Below are 14,950 nucleotides of genomic sequence, written 5' to 3'. Positions count from 1 at the left end.
TTGGAAAATTTTTGAGCTTTGATCGTTTTTTAGAAACTTTTTTGAAATCTTAAAGCTATTCTATCAAATTTGAGATGAAAATTTTAATCGAAAGATGCGGTTGCGCGAGTTTTCCCTGCATAAGCGGCTACACCTTAATTTGTTGTAAGAGAATAGTGATGTTTTTGGAAAAATTTAAAAATCTCAAAAACTTTCTTCTCACTTATTTTGTTAGAGAAACAACTTCAGGTTTTGGGCAAAATCTAACTTTTGACTGTATGCATTTTGTCCCGCATCAGTATAACAAATTCAGAAAATATCAAACATGTACCTCCTGTGTCTTTCATCGAGACATACGAAAATTTTGATCCAACGAGTTTTGTTTCAAAATTTTTCATTTTTTTCTTCTTATGCTTTTCATTATGATTGTGTTGTATCGCAAGTGGCGCGAAGCTCCTTTTCGCTTTTGTGTCTAATAAAGAAAGGAAGAAAAAAAAGAAAGAAATAAAAAATTAATTTCGCCATAATATTATAAGCAGATACAACAGTAATTTTTAAGTATATTAGGAAATTAATTGTTGTACAAAAACCAGAATGGAGTGGATAGACTAAAAGTACAATACGTACTTATCGAGAGTTTACCCTAAAACAACTTGGTGACAAATTTCAATAAAATAAGATAAAAAAAACGTTAAAAAAATTATTTGTTAAAATAATTATACCAAATTAATTCTCAAATTTATTACCAAATATTGTTTAGTTTTCACACTGATTTCGCGCAATTACTATTCTTATATATTTTAACGCCAGTTTTAAGGAAAAAAATGGTTTTTCTTTTTCAAAAAAATTCTAAGTTAAAAAAATTCAAAAAAAAATGAAAAAAGACGATATCTCGAAAACTAGAAGGATTTAGAGGGTCATTTTTTCTGACAAGAATCGCAACCCTGAAAGGGTGCTTTCATAGCATTTAGCCAATGTGTTCAATATATATATATATGAAAGGTTAATTAAAAATGGAATGTACTAAATTATTTTTTCCAAGTATAAATATATTGGTACTTATAATAATTTGGTACTTTAAGGATAGCAAGCGCAGAATATAACCAATCCATCCATTTAAAGGTCGAGGTTTTGTTATTTTTAGCAGATTGGTTGTATTTTGATCCAGTGGTTCATTAAATATTAATTACTTTTTCTTAAAATAGGAAGCAAACTTGAGGGTTTTTGCCTAAAATGGGAGTTGTGCAATAAATTCTTTAAATAGATTACTTGTTGAAAACATTATTACCTGAAAATGTTGTCCTGTTTTTGTTACGCAGTTACTAAATGAATTCTGTTGGTACATATTACTTAATATAGTCGTTATTGTACCTTCTTGTTTTAGTTGCTTTCTAGTTCGTTTTTGTTATTGGTTTGTGTACACGAGCAGTCTTAATCTTGCCAAGTTTGTCATTTTATCAACTACAGTCTACATCATTCACATCATGCGCTTTCAAAGCTAGCCGATTCATTGCGTCATTCGATGAGATGTTTTATTGCTACTATTTTTAACCTTATGATTTTTTTTAAATTGAAAATACAGTCGGCGTAACCGTTCTTTGCGCATTCATTTTTGTTTTCTATGTAATTTACTTTGTATTTAACTGCACTCTGCTACATTTAGAAACCAGTTTGTCTCTTTTTTGCTCGTTTGAAATGAAAATCTTAGTTTTTGTTGCTTAAAAATGAGTGTTGAGTTATCAAATTCAGAAGAAAAACCTCATTGCAGTTATTCTAATGATGCCAAAAGTAGTCTCGAAAAAGACATTTCTCAGCCGAAAAAGGGCAGAAGAGGTATCAAAAGGCTTTCAAGACCTCGAAGAACTTCAACTTGTTCAAGCGTATCAGAACCGACGGAAACAATCGATATAAACGGTTTCGACTCAGATTCGGATGAGGATTCAACTTTTGACTTCGAAGGTAAAGTGGGAACATTAAGTCAAACGAAGCAAAAATTTCAAATAATAAACTCAATTTTTCGAAATCTAACTTTGAGAATGTTTAAATGCGGAATTTTGTCGGGTCTTTTCGGTTATCCAACAAACCCCCCCCCCCCTAAATGATGAGAAATGAATTTGAAATCTTTTATTAACAATCTTGGATCGATGTATTACTAGGAAATGCAAGATAAGAATATTGGACTTTGTCAAAAGGAAGTATTACTTTGTATTTGCCGTTTTCTGAGCATAAATTTCATAAAAAGGATGCCAAAATGCGTTTTTTTGCTGTTTATCTTGCAATTTTTGCATTTTTTAGCATGATTACAGTTTGCGATAATACTGTATCCTGCAGTGGTAAAAAAAAATCAGTCCAATTCTGTAATAAAAATTTTTATTTAAATTTTTCATCGTTTAGGGGCATTACGAGGCCAAACTGTGCTGTGCACTGGATAGGCGCACAATTTTGTGTCTGTATGTTCCTGGATTCCAGCGACAAGTCTGTAAACATGTTAAAATTTTGTCGGAACGATCAAAGAAAATAAAAGAAGAACCGAAAAGACCGCGTGTGCCCCCCCCCCCCCCCCCCCCAATAAGAATGCACAATATGGTGGATCCATAGTCTAAAAACTTTGATTTTTTTGAAAATTAGCTTCAATGAGTAATCCAGTAGGTTTTGCTGATGTATGCGAAGTGCAACTTTCGCCCATGTGTCAAAGCTTCTTTTTATAGACTTCTTGCATAATGTGCGATTGAATAAGTTTTTCTCTGTATTTTTCAGTGCAACCCATCATACTGTTAATTAACTATATTGGCGTCTAAGTTCGGTCAGCCAAAATCTGTTTCGAAAAATTACCCAAAGGGCGTTTTTTGAGTTGAGATAGATTGTCTGGAGCGCGAGAAGTATCTACCCCCAAAGTCCGTAAAAAGCTGTAAAGAGATACTTATGCTGAAAATCAATGAAAAAAAGGAATTTGAAAGTTTTACGTTCAAGTGTAGGAGTAATTTTTTGTACTGCCAATATGAAGAAGAAATATTTTTACCCCAATCTTTGAAATTGGGAAGGAATTTTTGTCTTCGGGTGTTTTTATATATATATATATATATATATTTCGTTTTGCACGCAAAATCAGGTGCTACAAAAATTGTCACAATGGGTCGAATGATATTTCATAATAAAACCCTTTTGATCGTGATTTGGAGGACATTGAAAAACTGTCCCAGCTTCGAGGAAAAACTGTTGGAAACTTTTGAGTTATGGAAAACTTTTCAATTTGATTTTCCTTTAAAGCGAAGAATGATTCGAACCTTTGCTTCCCCTCTTTGTTGTTAATTTTGTAATCATCACTCTTTAATTAAAATAAAGCTGGTTTGAAAATCAGAAGTAGTCTGAAAACCAATTATCAGACCAATTTTGGTCGGTCTTAGTTTGTCTGAATAGTCATAAATTCAAACATGTTTTTGAATTTTTAAGGCATGTTTTTTTGATTTTTCAAAATAATTACAACTAATAGGGCTTTAGTATGATAACATACTTTTCTTTTCACAAATTTACTTTAAGGTAGTCAAAATCGGTTGGAAAAACAACACTTTTTCAGTCATCTGGCTCAATTAAAAATCCACTTAAACGTTCGTTTTTTCAGGTTAAAAATTTCGTTTTTCAAAACTTGATGAATAGTTTTTGCTTTGCCGTAATTTTTGCTTTGCTAATTTTCAAATTTTTTCAAATCGTTAACTTTTGTTTATTTAATTTCAATTTTTTCGACATTGGAAAACTGTGTGGTAATTTGCTGTTTAGTATACAGTGCTGATTTAAATTATCCGGACAAAACGAACCAAACTTGAATTTTTAAATACTTTTTCTCATTTTGGGTTAAGATTGGACAAAAAGTGAAGAGAACAAAAGTTGCTTAGAAATTCACCAGAATTAAAATGGTGCAATTTTTTCTGCGAAATTCTCAGCCAATATTTTACCCCAAAAATGGGTCATTTTGGCTTTTTTCAATTAATCAAGAATTACGCTGAAACTACTTTCTTATATGATGAGAAATATATATCACAAGAAGCCTCTTACACAGCCCAACAAAGTTCTAGAAGGGTTAAATCTCCAAAAATTTGAGTAAATTGTTTAAAATTTGTTTTTAAGCAAAGATTTTTGGTTTTCTATCGTAAAAATCACGTTTCTTGACTATCACGCTAAGAAATTTTTCTTATACAGGTTTTTGGAGATTCACCCTTTCTACAACTTTGTTGGGCTGTGTAAGTGGCTTCTTGTGATATATTTTTGTCATCAATTAACAAAGTAGTTTCAGCGTTATTCTTGATTAATTGAAAAAAGCCGAAATGACCCAACTTTTGGGTAAAATTTTGGTTGCGAATTTCGGAGAAATAATTGCATCATATTAATTCTGATGAAATTCTAACAATTTTTCTTCTCTTCAATTTTTGTCTAACTTTAACGCAATTTGAGAAAAACGTCTTTCAAAGCTTAAGTTTTGTTCGTTTTGTCCGGATAATTTAGATCAGCACTACAGCTTTTTAAAAAAATTTTGGACAACGCCTTAATTTTTTGAAATAATTCTGACCTTAAGACAGTGAATTGGCGTTAAAACTGCAACCGATTTTTCAAAACTGCTTTTGAACTGACAAAAGAGCAATGCAAAATAATTGCGCTTTTTCGGAGAATTTAATTTTTGCCCTAATTCAAGCGCACAAGTAAAAAAACGTTTCCGTTCAATAACAATTTGCCATGCAAATTTTCAGAGAAAAATAATACATAAAATGGCGACAAAAAGTTAAACGAGAAACTAGAAACAAGTATTTCGATTCAATTTTAAATTTGAAGGTCAGAATTATTTCGGAAATTTAGTACATACGCTAATTTTGTTAAAAGTTATATAGAGTGTTGCAAAAAATTTGAAAAGACAGATTTAATTAAAAAGAGCAAATGACCTATTTCAGGAATTGTTTGCATGCAAAAATTAATCTTCAGATTAAGAGCATATCTCAATGTCGTCTAGAAAATCAGATTTTGATGAAAAGAATTGCTCAAAAGTGGAAGATTGCTCTTTTAATTAATTCAGTCAAACTTGCAACTTATGATATCGATTGTTAATTGTAAGGGTTCGATCTTGATTTACCCTTCGACAGCATTTAAAAGCTCATTATTCCTCTTTTTACAAAAAAAAAATCTTAAAAAAACGGAAACAAAGTTCTTTTCACCTTTTCAGTGGCCGGAAAAACACGATTAGCTAGCTGGTAGCTCTGCGAGTAGCCAAGAAAATTCAGGTGACAATTATCTTCGTATTTTGACTAATTTATCAAGTAAATTTGTAGACATACAGTTAATTAGATGCTTTGAAAAAATGAAAGTGGCCATAGAAATAAACGAATTAGTCGTTGGAAGAAAGAAAATCATATATATTCAAGCACATTTTTCTTGACGTTGAGATTATTTTTTTGATTGATTTGTTGAAACAGAGTCACCACCGAAAAATTTAAAATTAAATTAATTGCGATCACAAACCAGCATGATGTGAGACGACTAAGTTTATGCCGTAGTTTTCTCCCATTCCGCGAGTTGCCGAGAAAATATCTTGCTCAGATCTTCCCTATACTGTTTGTTAACTTTGCATTAACAGCGCAAACACATAGAGAACGCAAATGTCCTAAAAGAGCCTGAACTCTACAGTTCATTTGACATTGCACTCGTAGTGTTTTTCCAAGAAAGTACCTTGTTTGTGTTTTTGTTGAAGTTAAAGTTATATCTTTTTTTTCTAGACAATCAAACCCCGAGGGAATCTTGGGGTGATATACGAAAGAGAACGTCTACCTCCGCCTCGTTCGATGACTCCTTGCATTTCGATGACTCCTTGCTTGGCAGTGGGGTAAGTACATCTAGTTTTTAAACTGGATTATAATCAGGCGCAGATCTAGGAATTTTTCGAGGGGGTGCGGATTTTCAAAAAAAAATTTTGTCGACCTTTTTTAGGACCAATATTTTTGCTCCGCTGGCACTTTTTGGGAAAATTTCGATCAAAAAACCGCGTTTTTTCGGCGCGCGCGCTCCCTCCTCAAAATTAGTATAGGTTGGCGCCAAAGGCGCCTTTAGAAAAGTTTTAAGGTCAGTCAGCCAAAAATGGATATTCAAAATAGTACAAAGGGGGACCCTTTGGGTCGGCAGGGCCCCCCGCCGGCCCCTTAATCCGCTACTGAACATAATTATGATGTGGTGTTTGTTAGGTGTTCAGTATTTTTCTGCTGGTTGTTCCGATCATTGAAAATGGGGAGGAACTTTTTTTCTGGTGTGTTTCAGTTTTTTCAACTTTCCGTTTTCTACTCAAAATCAGGTACCACAAATAATTATCGAAATGCTCAGAAAAATTGATTTAAAATTTTTGATTTTTGGTTCAAACTCGAGCTAATATTTATATTCATTTTAAACGGGAGAAAAAGTTTTACTCAATTAAATTTAGTTTTTGCATTTTTTAGCACCATTGTTACAATTTTTTTTTGTTTTTTAAAATATTTTTTCTATAAAAGAGGTTTTCTAGTGGGCCTTCATTACTATGACTGTCGAATATGCCTAAGTTCTATTTTTTCGATATATCTTTTTATTACACCACGCAGAGTAAACTACACTAATTTGAATAAATTTGTTTCGTTATTTTAAAACTATGGTAGGAACAATCTGTGCTACTTGCACAGTAACCGACCATTCTCGTTTGTTACCTTGTTTTGATGCTCAAATAATTTTTTTTGTCGTCTCTTTCAAAAAATTTGTGGATTGCAGAAGGAATGTTCTTAAAAATAATTTCAAAGATCAATAAAATATTTTGACATATTTTTTTCTTTCCATTTGAAAGGTCTCAATATAATGAGTTCCTTTGCCATCAAATAAAACCTTTTTTTTCTCTTTTTAACCTTGCGACCAGCGAAGATTTGGCTACCGGGTGTCAGATTTCTTACTCATGTATAACTTTGTTAACAGAATGGTCAATTTGGAAGAAATGGTAAACATACTAAAATACCAGTTGCATCCACCTAAGTACCACCTGCATGTACCGCCTCTAAATTACTTGCTTTAATTTTGTAAATGGTTTATTTTTAAATTTTTTGCTAACTATTCAACCCTTGTTTTGGTTAACTATTCAAAAATAATTTGAAACAAACCACTTACAAATTCAAATTGATTTGAAGTTTTCTCAAATTGAACTCAAGCTTCATGAAATTGATTTCAAGCTTTAGAAAAAATACGTACCCAGAGGTATCTCAATTTGAAAAAAAAATAGACAAAAAATTAATTGGACAAAACATGAGTTAAATAAGCCGAATTGTGTGGCATGTTAAAACAGACCACACTAACATTTTTTGAATCCCTAGAAAAGGTTCTTTTCCGGTATGACTCATATGTTTGGTATATTGCTAAACCTCTGTTATCGGTTCATCGAATTTTTCCTTCCCTTTGCCTTAAGCAGGGTTTTGAAACCGAGTACTTGACTTTTTCTCCAAGAACAACTTTGTTCACAGGATGACCGAAATTGCTGATCATATCCATCTGTACTTTAGTCAACAAACAGACACGTTTTGAGCTTATTTGGATTTAATTTCCTGTTCTATTCGAAAACTGTTTCATTTTTGTTGTAAGTGTACCAAAGTTGTTTCAATTAAAACAACTTTAAAACGCTTACGACAAAGTTTTTTTAATTAAAACACTCATTCGGCGCAACGTTTGTCAGCTCGAGAAATGTCGGCTTTGTTGCCGCTTTGTATTTTTGTTGGTGGGAAAAATTTTGAGACAATGCAATCAAGACAATGGTAAAAAAAAACGTAGGTAAATCATTGTTTTCGATGTTTTCACTTTCAAAAACGTCGGATTTTATGAGCTTTCATCCCTAGTTGTGTCGGTTAGTTTATTATGCTATTTATGATTTGTTTCGCGAAAGGTGCAAAGATTTGCTTTGCTTCTGTATAATGCTTGAAATCAACTTTTCCGACCCTCCTAGAAAAACTTGAAGTTTTTGATTTTTTTCTTTTTTTTTCTTTTGTGGTGGGAGTACAGTACAAGTATCTGAAAATTGTATAAAATGGGAAAAATACGCTTTGAGTTGTAAATTTTTAACTTTTAGAAAATCATTACGGACTTTGTGATGTTTTTTCACAAAATGCAAGCTATCTTCATGTTGCAGAGCAGATGTGCGAAAATCTGTTTTTATCTCTTTGCATCAATTTTTGTTGTAATACATTATTTAATTTAAAATTTAGCTGACTTTGCTAACTGAAGCGCGTTTTATTTTAGTTTTTTCTTTGTTTTGAATGTTCAAAATTTCCAACGGAAGTAAAAAATAAATTTATGACCTAGCTTTCTCTAATTTTCTTTTTTTTTCGGAAGTTGAAAGATTTCTTTATTAGAAAATTGAACTTTTTCGGCTTTTTATGTTTTATGTGTTCGTTAATTACTTTCCTACTCGCTGTTGGCTATAACTAAAAATAACAGACCAAAACAAGTTTTTTGAAAGCATCCGAAACGATTCAACTCAACTATGGCTCTTATGCTTGAAATTCTGCTGAACTACCGCCAAAGTTTGCCGACCCATAGAAATACGGGTTTACAATTTATCGAAAGCTTTTACAATTTATCGACCAATCTTTTCTGGTCGTAATTTTTTCTTATAAAACTTCGGACGTTTGTAAAACATGATTTTTGTTCTAGAATTTTTATCTTCGAGAGCTTTCGAAGGAACATCCTTCTGTCATTTCGAATGTTGAAAGTTACACCGATAGCACATATTACGTAATGATGCAAACGGACACGAGAACGCTCAGAAGGCTTTTGATTCGGCAACAATCAGAAGCACATCGAAGACAAGATTTCGAAGATTCATTCAATTCGGACGATTCCGATTCAGCGGATGATTTGCAGCAAATGCGATTCAAACATATAGTGAAAGCTAGAGAGGAAATATCTGTCAACGAAGACTTCCAGTTGGAATCTTGGGTCGGCCAAGAATGTGAGATATGTCTCAAGTTTAAAGCCTTAACTCTGCGAAGTTGTTGTAAACACAGCATTTGCAACGAGTGCATTTCAAATTATGTAGCAACGAGAGTCAATTCAAGCTCGGATAAGCGCAATTTTGAGTGTCCGAATTGCGAAAAATTCATGACAACGACAGAAATAATTCTGCGGTTGAAATATTCGACTTTCAAAGACGAGTTGAAACTGTTCTACAAAAAGTTACACGAGGCCTCTTTGAAACCTGGTCAATATCTGTGTCCCAACTGTGGAACATTTCTGGACGCTGTAAAATCAGTCACAAAGCCTGATAGCGTAAACGAAAGCTTGCGAAACCGAAAATTATGTCATTTTTGCGAGTTGGAAACATGCGCTAGATGCAAATCGCCTTGGCACAAGGGTGTTTCATGCAAACAGTATGTTAAAGGCGAGAAAAGCATGCTTATATGGGCAAAGGCAAAGGGTAAAAAAGCTGGTCGAATGGCAACCAAATGCCCTGGCTGCAAAAGGTGCATAGAGCGGATAATGTTTCTGATTTCGATCACTAAGTTATAGAATTACCGCAAAGCTTAACTCATTCCAAAAGAGTTATTCCGTGAACTTTGATTAACAACCAAAATTTTTCTACTGGTTCAATGTTTGAAATCAGCTTCTGATTGCCATATATGCCAAAATTTGCTAGAACTCAAATGAATAGTCTGATATCAGGATAATTTTGCAATTGGTTTTTTCTTGATTTTTAAACTTATGCCAAAGCTGCCAAATGGAAATTGAATATTTGATACGTAGTAATGACCATTATGCGCTCTGTGAAAAGGTGGTACCAGAAGTCAGACGGATGCGATCACATGACTTGCACGTACTGCAAGACGGAATTCTTCTACTCGTGTGGGTGTCGCCGCTATGGCAAGTACTTTGATCTGCTCGGCTCACACTCGAATCGGCTGTCGGTTTTTGGATGTCGCAATAACTTCCTGAGGAAACATAAAGGCAATAGATTTAATAAGTATTGGAAAATATCCCAGTAAGGAGTTTGACATTATTGTTGTGAAAAAATTTAAAGGGTAAGATAGACAAAGATTTTGACGAATTTTTTCTAATGTTTTTTTTGTGGTAAGTGCTTTTAACGAATCCATATTTTATGAACTTGTGCACTAATGGATGTTTGAGAAAACATTACCAGGCATGGCAGCAACGATTTCGTTTTATAAAATCTTTTCATGAATAGAATATTTGTCGAGTTTGCAAAAAACTAACAAATACTTTCAAACACAAGACCATGAATAATATGCGATTGAAGTTAGAGCGATTAAAAATTGAAATCTATTGCCGTGTTGTGCCGCCTACAGTCGCTAGACGAACAATCAGAGGCGGCATTCTGGTGGGCGTGGTTACTGTTGTCTCGCCTGTTGCCCTCCCTGTTGCGGCTGTGGGCGGGGCGGCAGTTCTAGTCGCCATCGGAGGGATCAAAGCGGGAAAGAAAGTCAGAAGTATCGCTAATCGAAAGTGATACTATGATAACAACCTTAAAATGGTCTCGAAACAGATGAAAAAATTACTATGCTAGTTAATTATGATGCTTTATTAAAACGAATGAAATAAATTAAGGCAGTTTTCAGCTTGAGCTTTTCTTAGTATAGCTATAGATGTATTAGCCTAGGTGGCTTGGAGTTCGATTTTTACCACCAGAAGAACTTCAAGAAGAGCTATATTTGTTCAATTAATTATCTACGTTGAAATTTTCATTCAAAATGAAATTCATTGTTTTTTTTCAAGTATCATAAGCAAATGTTAAACGGAGTCTTGTTGAGGCCAGTGATGTTTTAGCCCCACCACTAGAGATATTGAGCAAAGACTTAACTATGACGTAGTATTTTTTGTGCAAATTTACGTACTTCAAGGAAAGCTACCGGATGTCTTTTTGGTTTTGTATTTTAATAGTGCAAAGCATCGACCGATCTAAGATTTTCTCGAGGGAGGGTTGGGGGTAAATTTGAACTTTTCAAAATAAAATTTCAACATTTTTATGGGTCGATCAAAATGATTTTCCTAGCGCTCCCACAGAATTATAAAGACCATAAATACAGTTTTTTGCGCCGCTGAGTTTTTGAGTTTTTTGACGCGCACTGCCTTTTATAATTAGTATATATTGGCGCCGAAGACGCCTTTAGAAAAAATGAGAAGTTGTCCGGCTGAAACTAGATGTCATAAAATAAAATCAAAAGAGGGAACCTTTGGTTGGCGAGGTGGTCGAATATCTGAGGAAAGGTGTGTCCACCATTGTTTGAATAGTTCGTTTTTTGTTGTTTACGAAGCTATATTTTGAATTTACTGCGTGTGTTTGCAAAGGTAAGCGTCTCACATTACCAGGCCAAACTGTGCACCGAATAGGCGCACATTTTTCTGTCTCTATGTTCTGGATTCCAGATACAAAACTTAAAAAATGTTCCAAAATGTAATTGGATTCCGCAAATTCCCCAACAGGCAAATACAGCTAGTTATTCTGGATTCAGCAACTGTAAATGGATTCCGGAAAATGTACGCGGAATACGCAAATGTAAAGGGAAGCCGCAAACTTTGTAAGCGGAATCCGCAAATGTCAGCGGATTTCACAATTTTGTTTTTTACTGAACTTGTTTACTAACATTAAATATTTTTTTCTAAATCTATAACAATGCAGGATGACAGCGAAATCCACGATTAAATCTTAAAAAATTGGACAACTAAATATGTTTGAATTTTTTTGGATCCTTGACAACACAATCGCCGAAGGCATTATGTGGTTCAGAAATCGTCATCAGTATTTGGCACCAAAATTATCATCAGTATTTGAGATCAGATGGTTCAAATTTTGGTTCAGAAATCATTAGTTGGCTCAGAAACCATCACCAGTAATTAAGATGAGACTGTTTCGGGATGAAAGGACGGCTCAATTGTAATTTTTGAAAACTGATCGACTGGATTGATTTATGCTCTTTTTTTTAATCTGAAAAGGAACATTTAAACAAGCGAAAAGCAAAAAAAAACAATCGAAAGAATGCAATTATTGTATATAAATATGGTTGAGCAATTCGATGAAAAAAAAGTTACAGTAAAAAATATGTTTGTTTTTAAATATTGTTGGGCAATTTGATAAATTTTTGAGATTCCATTCTCTTCTATCTTCTCAGTTGTTTCGTTTCTACTAATTACTGTTTCGCCGGCATCAATATCTTCACCATCAGCCGCACGCCTCAGTTGTTTGACTGGATGGAGGTATTTCGGTACATACTGCTGTTTTTCGCATTCTGGTTTGTTTTTTGAGATAATCTTCCGATAATAGACTTCGCGTTTAACTCTCTTATTGAATTTAAATTTTGCGTACTCACTTCGTTTGATGTGTTTAGGTTCTGAATTTAAAACAGGCGTGAAAGGAAACCAATTTTTTTGAATAGTTTTCTCAGAATGATTTTCTCCAACTTTAACCAATCTCTCAAGCATCAACTCATTTTTAATTAAAAATGTTGCCGTTGGAATAAACGTAGGCTCTTTGGGTTGTCGAATCGGTTGCCGGGCAATTTTAAGTTCGCGCACGCAGACGACGGCTTACCGTAATGGTTTTTGATACTCTCTTCATCTAATATGAGCTAATTTTGAATCAACAAAACACATTGGTTGACTTGATACTGAAATAAAAAAAACATGAACTTAAGTGTTGAATCTGGATGCAAGCTTTTTAGTCAAAAAATGATAGCTGTGGACCACGTTATTTTGAAGTGAGGAGAGCTATTACAACACGGCTTGAAAAATGGCTAAGAGACAGCTCTCCCTAGAAGGTATAAAACTAGCATCTGATTTGCAAAAGGTTGTATCAATATAAATTTTATCAAAGTTGTGAACAACAGGTTCTTGTAAATTATCCAGAAGGAGAACTCTTCGCTTCATATGACTAAATTGCCATCTTGGCTAAGTTGCCGTGAAAACAACTGAGATCATAACTGAACCTGGGCAGTGACCTGCAGTATTCAGAATGACAGGTAGGCAATTCGTCTCGTCGTCTACAATTGAAACATGCAATATTATCCCGTTCTCTGGTTCCAGTGATATTCTATCTGAACATAAATCGGCAAAGCACTTAAAAAGCAGCAAATTTGTTTATGACTATAAATTTTAAAGTTATAGCGTTTTTATTATTCGGAGTGCTCAGGCTCATTGAGGCCTATCATGTGATCTGAATAACAGTGCAAAAGAAAATAAATTGTATATTTGGGGTTCTTATCATTGAAGCAATTAAATGAAACATCCGAAAATTCTGATATTGGACCGGTAATTTGAGAATCAACTTCCGAACAAAAAATTAGGTGAAAATGAATAGATAAAGTGAGGAAATAAAAATGAAGATACTAATTTCCATAATTTTTGAGAAAAGAGAAAACCAGCACAAGTTGATCGATCAAGATTTCAAGATGGGAGGACCTGGGTCATTGGCAGCTTGTTTTGTCTGAGAAAAAATATCTTATAATTAGTTAGAAACATCAAATGAATTAGACATTTGGGCGCATAATTAACTACACGCGTGGATTTGATGATAAAAAAGATTATCAGTAACAGTTAAAGCAGTGGATGAACTTTTACTCAATTCGGAAACAATAAGTTTGAGATTTTTATTTACACTTTTTTAATTGGTAGTACAAAAAAAACTACCAAAAAACTACCAAAAAAACTACCAAAAAAACTACCAAAAAACTACCAATGCTATTTCTAAATGACCATAATGACCAGAAATGACAAGAAACAATTTTAATCACTGAAAGATACAAAAGAGCGGCAGTAAAAAAAATAGAACAGATAAAAGCTGAAAAAGTTAATCGCCTTGATAATTACAATGTTGAATCAATTTGAAGATCATGAGTTTTGAAGGCATTTTGAAAGTGACGACGATTTTTAAAGGCGCTGAAAATTCTCTATGTGAAGCATTTTTGAATGTAAGGCATTATTAAAGGCATTATTTGAAGGTGTTCACTCTAGAGATGCTCACTGGACTTAGGCTAAAATAAAAAGTTCATTATTGAATTTGTTGATCAAACCAAAATTAGACAGATTCGAGAAAGACTTTGATGATATTGTGTAGTATTGCAGGCAGTGACTTGATCGGTGTTGTAGTATTGTCAGCATTATCTTGTCGGTATTATTTTGAAGGCACTCTTTTTTGGATTTAGGCTCAAAAGAAAAGTTCCCGATTATACAAACTTGTTCATCGAAATTAGGTAGATTCGAGAAAGACCTTGATGATTTTTTGTGGTAATTTAGTTGTTTGGATTGTTCACTGGCTGAATGTTTCATCTGTCACTAAATTTTTGTTTCTGTCCGACTTCTGACTGAAATAAGCAGGCCTAAATCTAGGCATAAAACAATTTAGTTCAATAGTTTTAGATTCTGAGTTGGAACCTTCAAGTTGAGCGGCCAACAGTTGGAAGCGAGGCGGCGGAGGCGGTTCCTCAGCCTCGGCCTTGAGCCGGCCATCTCATGGGCCCTCCTCGCCCTCTAGTACAGCCGAAGCCGCTCGTTTACTCTTAAATGTCTCCAGTCGCCGAGTCATCCGACAGAACAACCTGTTTGTAACACTGGCAATGATAGGCCGCATGGGCCACGGTGGTGTTGGAAAAGATTGTCCACCTCTTCTTTAGTCACCAATCTTCTCTTCGTTGCCGGCTAAAATACAAAACAATCTCTAACATTGCAGTATGCGAGCATAAACTAAGCATTTTTACTTTTTGGGATGATTTGAGTCGTTCGGTGTACGGGATGATGAAACTGGGTATCTTCAGTTTTTGGGAGTTTTTGGATATGAATTGAGTATGCTGTATCCAGTTTTTTTGTCTGGAATTTATGCCGGTCCGTCAGTACTGTTTAGGGAGTACGAAACAATGGATGTGTAGATGTGATAACATCTCAGAATGAATTCAGATAAATTATTGCTGATACAGTCATTTTTCTTGCGGAT

At 34.0% G+C, this 14,950-nt stretch overlaps 1 protein-coding gene across 1 annotated transcript; it reads left to right on the top strand.

Annotated features, from left to right (window-relative positions):
• The first annotated feature begins 1,382 nt into the window (after positions 1–1,382).
• On the top strand, positions 1,383–10,680 carry LOC134855636 (E3 ubiquitin-protein ligase RNF217-like). Its single transcript, XM_063872199.1, has 5 exons — positions 1,383–1,938; positions 5,736–5,842; positions 8,668–9,476; positions 9,785–9,957; positions 10,317–10,680. Exons 1-5 carry the CDS (start codon positions 1,704–1,706, stop codon positions 10,475–10,477), a joined length of 1,485 nt encoding a protein of 494 aa, XP_063728269.1. The 5' UTR covers positions 1,383–1,703; the 3' UTR covers positions 10,478–10,680.
• The last annotated feature ends 4,270 nt before the right edge of the window (positions 10,681–14,950 follow it).

The sequence above is a fragment of the Symsagittifera roscoffensis genome, chromosome 10, assembly GCF_963678635.1.
Source record: "Symsagittifera roscoffensis chromosome 10, txSymRosc1.1, whole genome shotgun sequence".
Taxonomy (NCBI): Eukaryota; Metazoa; Xenacoelomorpha; order Acoela; family Convolutidae; genus Symsagittifera; species Symsagittifera roscoffensis.
Note: the sequence above shows the minus strand (reverse complement) of the source record. Positions and strands in the feature narration are given on the sequence as shown.

Coding starts and splice junctions, on each gene's coding strand:
- LOC134855636 (XM_063872199.1), top strand. CDS start 1,704: ATGAGTGTTGAGTTATCAAATTCAGAAGAAAAACCTCATTGCAGTTAT. Junction 5,843..8,667: donor ACTCCTTGCTTGGCAGTGGG/GTAAGTACATCT, acceptor TTTTTGTTCTAG/AATTTTTATCTTCGAGAGCT. Junction 9,477..9,784: donor AAATGCCCTGGCTGCAAAAG/GTGCATAGAGCG, acceptor CTCTGTGAAAAG/GTGGTACCAGAAGTCAGACG.